We start from the raw sequence: 9,051 nt of genomic DNA, 5'->3' as shown, positions 1-9,051 counted from the left end.
AAGTGGCCCCTTACTCAGCTTGACCTCATTAACACACCTGAAGAAGCTCCTACTTCTAAACAGGGTCCAACCCACAGGTATGGGGGGCAGGACATGATGGTTGTTTCTGTTGTTAAGTGTCCTCTCTGACTCAGTGACCTTGCATAGGGTTTCTGAGGTGGGTTTGAACCGCCGACCCTGTGGTTAGCAATCCAGTGTATGTCCTATAGTGCCACACCAGGACATAATTGGGGGAAGGGGACAAAATTCAATCCCTAACACTTCCGATGGAAGACAAGGGAAGCTCCCCATGCAAACAATGACTCCCACACAGAGAGTGGAATGCCCACCTAGGACCCCAGAGCAGGGGCTCCTGAAAGAGCTTGGAGCTGGGGGCAGAGGGGACAGGACAGAGCCCAAGATAGATGGTGCCTGGTGCCACCACACACAGAACCAACCCTCTCATTATGGGGAAGAACAGGCCAGAGACACCCCTCCCTCACCATGGCCACCCACCACCCCAGGTCTCCATTTCTCTACATGCAAGCCAGGGACTGAGCCCATCACCCCTCAGGGCCCTGAAGGAGCAGTAGTTCCATCTGCTTGCTTGCTGTGGGTCTGAGGCGCTCCACGGAGCAGGGTGGGGGAGGCCTCCAAAGGGGAACCTGGGGGGCTGTGAAAACAGTCTCAGGAGGAGCTGTGATGAGGGGTCAGAGGTGCGGACCTGAAAACTCCCAACCAAGATAACAAATGAGAGCTCTGGGGAGAGGGGACAGAGACAAGCAGAGGGGGAGGGAGACAGAGAGGATAAGAGTGGTGGGGGGAGAAAGGAAGAGACAGAAAGAAGGGAGTGGGGAGACAGAAGTAGACAGGAAATAGACAGGAAGAGAGTGATAGAGGGAGGAAAAACAGAGACACAGGAATGGGAGAGAAATAGACAGGAAATGAGGGGGTAGAGGAAGAAGAGATAGAGACACAGGGGAGGAGAGAAATAGGAAATAGGAAGAAAAGAGGTAGAGGGGGAGAGAAATAGGAAAAGAGGGGTTAAAGGAAGGAGAGACAGAGACACGGGAAGGGGAGAGAAATAGACAGGAAATAGGAAGAGAGGTGGTAGAGGGAAGAGAGACAGAGACTCGGGAATTGGGGGAGAGAAATGAACAGGAAGCGGGAGGGAGAGGAGACAGAAAGAGGGGGTAGAGGGAGGAGAGACCCAGGCAAATACATAAGGGATGTTGGGGTTGGGAAGAGAAGGGAGAGACAGAAAGACGCTTGACTCCTACGTACTGAGGGGTGGGCTTGGAGTCCATCTCCCACCACCACCCATTCACCAGCTCCAGAAGCAAGAAGGGTGCCAATCTCAGGGGAAGCCTCTCCCATCACCCAGCCCTGTGTGACTCATGACAATACACAACCCCTGACCCAGCATTCGTCGCCAGGAGCAGCTCCTGCTAAAAGGAAAGGAAGCAAAAACAGAGCTGTTTATTGCAGCCATACCCATGACCTCAACAAATTGCCAATGACAATAATAAAACGCAAACATCCTGAACATCCAATCATAGGGGGTGCTGTGTAAACCACAGAGTGTCAGCCGACGGAATATTACGTGGCCATTACTGCAGATAATTATGAAGGCTGTGGCAGGGGAGGAAATTGCTCATAATGGGTCAGCGGAATGCAGGGTTTATCTGAGCTTGCATCACAGTGAAGGAAAAATAGCATCCACAGAGAATTCTCCCCTGCTTTTGTTTTTATTCGACAAGTGTTAGCTATGTGATAAATAATGTTCTTGCTTATCTTAGGACCATGTTCAAGTAAATGAGGACCACAGCGCTCGCCTTGAGCCCCTGCTCCCAGTCAGAGACATGCCGTAGGCCCAGGAAGGATGGGGAGACCGCCTCAGACTCCTCAAGGTCCAGAGCTGAGTGGGTAAGGCCTTCAGAAGGGGCCGCCATGACAGAATTCACACAATGGAGTGTATTGGCTTACAGCCCCAGAGGCAGAGAGGCCAAATCAAGGCCGGGGTCGTGTCTCCTCACTGCGGGCATGCCCTGTCCCCATTTGTGTGTGCATCTTTGCGTCTCCTCTGCTCTTTTGACAAGATACCACTCAAAAGGGATTGAGCCCTGGTATGCTGCTAACCACAAGGTCGACAGTTCAAACCCACCAGCAACGCTCAGAAACCCTATACAGGGTTGCTCTGAGTCAGAACTGACTGCACAGGACTTAACAACAACCCTAAAGCGTTTAGGTTCAAGACCCTCCCTACTCAGATCCGGCCTAGTCAACACAACAAAGCGAGACTCTTCATTCTAAATGGGGTCATATTTGCAGGCACAGGAGGTACGATGGCCACATTTTTGGAATTCAATCCATAACACTCCACCCTTTGCTTCCAATAATTCATGTTTTCCTACCCTATCACATCAGTCCAAAGATCTAGCCCATCCCAGTGACCCCCTCAAAGCCCCAAACCTCACCTTGGGCATTGTCTGAGCCAGGTGCAGGCAGGCAGTGGGGCTGAGGTAGGTCTACAAGGGGAGCCCATAATGAGAAGGCTGGCTGAGTATCTGTCCTGACTTCTGCCCCACAGCACCCCTGGACAGAAAATTCAGGGGAGATGTTATGGGACTGGCATGTCAAAGTCACCAACAGTGACCCTCAAGGACAGGAAAGTATTGCACTGAGGCTCTGGAGATGGAGAGGGGAGATCAGGTGCCAGCTCTGAGAGCCAGGCTGCTCCTGCCTGTACAGCTTTGGTGGTCACTGGCGTCCCTTTAACTGCTTGTAGATACATCTGTCTCTGACATGCGTCTGCCCCGGGAGTGGAACACCACTCAGAAGGGATAGAGATTAGGACTCGCCTCCTGTGGCCTCTAACCAGTTTGTCCAGTTGAATCTGACTTATGGCGGCCATGTGTTTCAGAGCAGAACTGAGCTCTCAGAGTTTCCATGGCAGTGACCGTTCAGAAGCAAGCTGCCAGTCCTTTTGAGAAGACACTGGGTCCAGGTTAGCAGCTGAGCACATTCACTATTTGCATAACCCAAGTGCTCTGGATAACAAAAGAAAACCAGTTTCCAAACAGGCCACCTTCACAGGTGCAGGGCTGTGACTTTACAGTATCCTATGGGGGCAGAATTCAATCCCAGTGGTGGTAGGGTAGGCAGAGGAGCTCACGTGTCTGCTTCCCACTCCACCCCAGGAAGGCCGCAGAGCGTGCCCACCCTCCATCCTGAGACACAGCCGGAGTGAGCGTCGCAGCCGTGGGGAGGAACCTCAGAGGAGCAGGAGGCACGTGAGGTTCCGAGAGCCGCTGGAGGCCGCAGTCCACTGTAAGGAGCGGTGGGCATCGTCACTAGGGGACGGGGAGATGGGAGTGGGACTATACATGAGGGCAGGACGCCATGCCCAAAGACCTCCCACAAGACCACAGGCAGTGCCCATATGGCTCTGGTAGTTGCGGAGGTGAGGGGCTACCTTCTTAGAGCCTTTGGCCACCTTTATATCTTCCAAAAAAACAGATGGTGTGCAATTGATAGTGACCCATGGCCACCCCATGAGCATCTGGGCTCCATAGGATTTTCCCTGGCTGGTCCTCCTGAAGCAGATCGCCAGACCCTTCTTAGGAAGTATCGCTGGGTGGACTCAAACCAGTCATTCAGTTAGTAGCCAGGGCATTAAAACTGGTAAAACCAGGGCCCCAGGGTCTGTCTGGGCAGAGTCCAGTGAAAACTATAGCAAATAGCAGAAAACAATGGGACTACAGACAGTGACCCCACTCCTTGCTCCCATGAGGAGAAGGCAGGGGGTGGGGGCATTAGAACATCCACCCTCTCTTCTCCACAACCCTCCGGATGCTCTTGTGTCCCCCCATTCATATGCACCTCCAAATTCTCCCCTCACCACCTCAGGGCTGCAGCTGCCTACCCATAGCCCTGCCCTCTTCTCACTCCCACCTCTGAGCCCCTTCCTGTGGGCACAGCCCTACATTCATCGGCTTCGTAAGGAACACCCCGAAACTAGGGGAGGGGAGCGGGGCTGGGGTATGTCTGGAGTCTTCCTGGCTATCACCAACAGCTGGACTGGGGGCTCACCTGCTGCTGGGGTCTCTTCCTGGCTCACCTAGTGAGGATGGATCGGAGCCTGCACCTGTAGCAGCCCCTTCTGACCTACTTTTAAAGGCCCCATCTGATGAGGTCAGGCTCACCCAAGTCAATATCTTAATATCTTCAATTCCATCTGAACAATACGTTCTCTTGGCTGGAAGTCACCCTACTCCAGGGAGGGTCAGCACAAACGTGTGGACCTCAGATGGCAGGGGTCACAGGGCTCTCTGATGAAGCCCTGAAGAAAGGGGCTTATTCAGGTCCCACGCTCCTACCTGAAGGTAAGCCCTCCAACAGTATTAGGATAAGACTCCCATTCTGCCTGGAGTGCCCATCTGGGCTCCTCTCCACTTCCGCTTGTCCCAGGGTCCCCAAAACCCTGAAAGCAGAACTGAAGACACGGGGATTATGCTCCAGGGGGTCGGGGTCACCCTGGGACTGGGGTGGGGTAAGGTGGGTCCTGCCCTCCCCTCCCCTGAAGTGCCAGCCCCGTGACATGTTCTGGCAACATCTGAGCCCCTCTGAGTCCTGCCCAACTGCCCACAAGATGCCCTCCAGGACCCAGCCCACCCAGATCCGCAGTGAACTCAGCAAGAGCTCCCCACCCCTGGCCATGCCCACTCCCCAAGCTCCTAAAGCAGAGCTCAAAGACTGGGTGTGGGGAGGGAGGTTACCAAGCCTGGACCACCTGTGCTCCTGTGCCTGCCACACCTGTCTCAGGGGCTCAGGTGAGGCCTGAGGATGGGGGACTGTCAGACTTCACTCCTAGAGCTCTCCCTCCCAGAATCCATCCTGTTCTTATCCCCAGACATCGCCAGCAGGGACAGCCCCACCATCATCAGGGGTAAGTTCTGTGACCCGGTCCCCACTTTACCCAGGGGTCCTGTGGGGTAGTCCCAGGGTCAGCTTCTAGGACAGGGTCATGGGTTCAAGGGTGAGGCAGCTGGTGTCCTTGGACAGCCAGTGTCCTGCCATTCAGCCCTGATCCTATATGTCCGCCCAGCACCCCACCCACCCACACCTCATGGTGGTAGTTCTCTGCTCCTGCGACTTGCGGTGTGCATCCTGCTCGTGATGGCCCTGGGCCTGTGCTATGGCCACACCAAACCCATCTTGTTGGCCCTCGAGGACCTCCGGAACCGTGTCCTGGTCCTCACTCTGCGTCTGCGGCACGTGGCCCTCACTTGCTGGCGTTGTCTCCTAGAACTCTGACAGACAGACAGAAGGATGGCTGGGCAGTTGGGGTTCACCATGGAGGAGAGAACCCATGGAACCTGGTGAACCCTAAGACTCAAGGGGTGACAGAGATGACTGGGGAGGGGCCCCAAAGCTTTGTGATCAGGGTCAACCCCCACCCCTCCTGTTTCCCACTGGGAGAACTGATTGGCTGTGGGGAGCTGCTGGCACCAGATTCAACCAGCTCTGCACCCCGGCTCTATATCTCAGTTGTGTCCTGGCTCAGCATCCCGGCTCTGTACTCCTGATCTGCACCCTGGCTCCACTCCCTGGATCGGCACCCCAGCTCTGTGACCGACCTCCGTGTCCCAGCTCGGCACCCCAGCTCTGTGCCCTGTTTCCACCCTGGCTCAGCACTGTGACTCCACATCCTAGCTTAGCATCTGTCTGCAGCCAAGGGGGACACATGGTGGCACATTCTCCACCAGGACGAGCCACCTGGGTGAGCACTGTGCCCAGGGCTGGCCAGAGATGTGAGGCCCCCCAGCTGAGGCACCCTGAGCCACCCCACAGCTCCTCCGACTTCCTAATAAAATTTCTGCTTTAGTCTTGAAATTTCTGCAGAGGCAATGGGACAGATGAGGAGCCAGCTGATGTTCTGAATACCTTAAGTCTTTCCTGCATCCCTCAGCTGGATCAGTCCTTCATGACCCCTGCCACCAGAAAGCATATGCACTGGACCCAGTGGACACAGCCCAGGGTGTCTGTCTGTCTGTTCTGCCATCAGAGAACTGGGTGGTAGTCTCCAGGGACTCTCCCAGCTTTAGAACCCGGGGAGCCCCAGAGTGGGGAACCCCAAAGGAGAGGCGCTATCTCCAAGATCAGTGGAGTCGAGGTGGAGGCCCCGGAGGAGGGGCTCTAGCATTACACCATCCCCTCAGTTACCATATCCCATACCCCCAGTCCTGGGTTTCAGCTTCCCATGAACATGTTACAGACCCATGTTCCATGTAAGGAAAGTGAGGCTCTGAGAGGTTGCCATGGTTCAGCCTGGCTCCATCCGGTGGACACCTACTTTGAAGCCACCCACCCCTGTGGCATACTGAGGACTGAGCGGTCCCTCTCCCAGGCCAGGGGGTTCTCAGACAAGGGTTGTTCTTGGGGAAGGTAGCAGACAAAAAGGCAACTCAGATTTGCCAGGCCTGTCTCAGTCCTTCCTACCACAAGGGATGGCCTTAAGGGACAGAAACTCATTTTCTTACAAGTTAGGAGCCCTGTGCTAAAAAGAAGTCTCCCTCAGTGGCGTCTGGGGGAATGCCCTTGTCTTGCGTTCTGTAGCCCCGTGTACCTCGATGGTTTAGTGATTCCCGCATGATACCTGTCTTCCCCCAGCTCTGCATGTTTTGATGGCTTACCTTTTCTATTTCTCAAAAGCCATGGGCTTAAGACACACTCCACACTGATATGATCTCATTCACCTAACAAAGAATGATCAAATGGGATATTGTCCACAGGTGTAGTGGGTAGGATTCCTGTACACATTTTGGGAAGTACAATTCAATCCTTAGCCATGTCCCACATGGCATATGGCCCTGCTACTTCTGAAAAGCTCCTGTTCAAAGATGTGTATCCCAACCCTGAGCCAAGCATGCTGGGGGAGAACATGGGCAGAGGGACATGTTTTTATTTTTACTTCAAGAACCAGATTCACCCAGACCCAGACAGATAAGTGAGCCACAGGAAGGTCAGCGTCCACATCCTGGCCTGTGTCTGAGACCCAAGCAAGAGGAACAGCGCTTTCATCTTCAAACAAAGACAATGAGACTCTGAAAGGGTAAGATACGCGGCCGGAAAGGGACCAATTAAAACAAGAAATTCTTCAGCATTGTCCACACTGGAGTTGGTGTTTTTATTTTTACTTTGAGAAACAAATACATTTAAGGTCTAAGAGTATTCGCTATCTGTGGAGCCCAAGGAAGGAGGAAGACAGGGCAGCCTGTTGTCAACACTGCAGCAGGACAGAAGAATGGGGGTGAGCTGCGATGTCTGCCACCCTCCCTGAGCCCCAGCACTGGACCCCACTAGCCCTCAACACACTTCCCATGTCCCCTTCAGGGAAGCCCCCAGAGCCTTGGTGTCTGAGGTGCAATGCTACAATCACAGCCCAGACAGGTTTGGGAGTCAGGATACCGCCATTCTGCTGAGGACACATGTAAGCAAAATGAACTCTGGCTTCTGCTGTCCCCCCAAGCCAGGAGAGGCAGTTGTCAGGAGTGACCCAGTCTGCGTCCTTCCTGGCCTGCACGGTCCTCCTGGGGTTCCTGATGTGAGGATTTGGCCCAGGACCAGGTAGGTCCTGCTCCACCTCGTGGGGTGACCAGAATCTCTGGGGCTGGAGCAGGTCCTTGTAGGGAGATTAGAGCACATGGGGTAGGGTGGACTAGACGAGGCCCCAGATCAGCTTTAGGGCCTCAGATCTTCCAAACACCTCCCAGGACTTGGCTGCGCCTACACACACCCAGAGGGCTCAGACATTGGCTGCATGCCTGCTGGGCCTCTGACCCTAGAAGCCCACTCTGACGCCACACGGACACCAATCCCACTGGGCGTCCAGAGCAGGCCTGGGGTTGTGGGTGCCTCAGGGAATCCCAAGTCCCTCATTTGGAGACTCAGACCAGCCAGCGGTAGTGGTGGACTGGGAACCACAGATGGGGGCTGGGGTGGCCTCAGGGAGTGAACTTTGTTGCACGGGGGTGGGGGAGGAGAATGTGCATCCTATGGGGGTACACTCTAACACATGGGGTCCCCACCCTCAGAAGCAAGGTTGGTGAGCTCTCACATACATTTCCCCTCACAGGCAGAGGGTGCACAGCTGGGGGAGTGAGGGTCCAGCACCCAGAAGCACCAGGAGCTCTTCATGGAGGGAGCGAACCAGCTCTGGGTCCCCATCACATTATCCCTTTGCCCACAGAGCCTGGGCTACAGAGCCACCTGCTCCGTAAACCACAGTACAACAGACTCCACCAAGGGGGGGGGTGACAGCAAGCACGTGACAGGGCTCCAGTGCAACTCATCCCCTCTGAACTGCACCCCATAGAGAGCCGGAACGTCCCAGCCTGCCCACACACACATGCTATCACACACAAGCACACTCATACATAGATGCACACACATACACTCTCACATATGCATACCCATTCACACACATGCATACACTCATGCACATGCTCACATGCACGCCCACACACTTAGTTACACTTGTTGCACACACACAAGTGCACACAGGGGCACACTCTTGCACACACACCTGCACCCACACACTCATGCATGCTCACAGATGCACATGCATGCATGCACATAAGGACACACAAATGCACACTTAGGTACACATGTGCGGCCATACACATGTCCATTCATGCACATAAGTACACTCACAATGCATTCATAAATGCACATGCATACACTTGTGTACATGCATGCACATTAATGTACACACGTGTACACAGGCAGGTAGACACACGAACAAACCTGCTCACATTACACACGCATACACATATCTGCATGCACACTCATGTACACATATATGTGTACACAGGCAAGTAGACACATGGACACACATGCTCACATGTGCACACTCATGGACATACTTATACCCATATGCACACTCATGTACACAGGCTCACACATGTGTGCACAGGCACATAGACTCGTGAGCACACACATGCTCACATGTACACACTCATGCACACACCTATGAGATAAGGGGGAATCCTGTGCCGACCCCGTCTCTAT

At 54.2% G+C, this 9,051-nt stretch overlaps 1 protein-coding gene across 1 annotated transcript; it reads left to right on the top strand.

Annotated features, from left to right (window-relative positions):
- The first annotated feature begins 1,794 nt into the window (after positions 1-1,794).
- LOC102826839 (chromosome unknown open reading frame, human C14orf180) lies at positions 1,795-5,295 on the top strand. The gene is made up of 6 exons (XM_006839602.1): positions 1,795-1,905; positions 3,180-3,319; positions 3,960-4,020; positions 4,565-4,811; positions 4,868-4,927; positions 5,087-5,295. Exons 1-6 carry the CDS (start codon positions 1,795-1,797, stop codon positions 5,293-5,295), a joined length of 828 nt encoding a protein of 275 aa, XP_006839665.1.
- Positions 5,296-9,051: the final 3,756 nt, after the last annotated feature.

Source organism: Chrysochloris asiatica, unplaced genomic scaffold, assembly GCF_000296735.1.
Source record: "Chrysochloris asiatica unplaced genomic scaffold, ChrAsi1.0 scaffold00025, whole genome shotgun sequence".
NCBI classification, from domain to species: domain Eukaryota; kingdom Metazoa; phylum Chordata; class Mammalia; order Afrosoricida; family Chrysochloridae; genus Chrysochloris; species Chrysochloris asiatica.
Note: the sequence above shows the minus strand (reverse complement) of the source record. Positions and strands in the feature narration are given on the sequence as shown.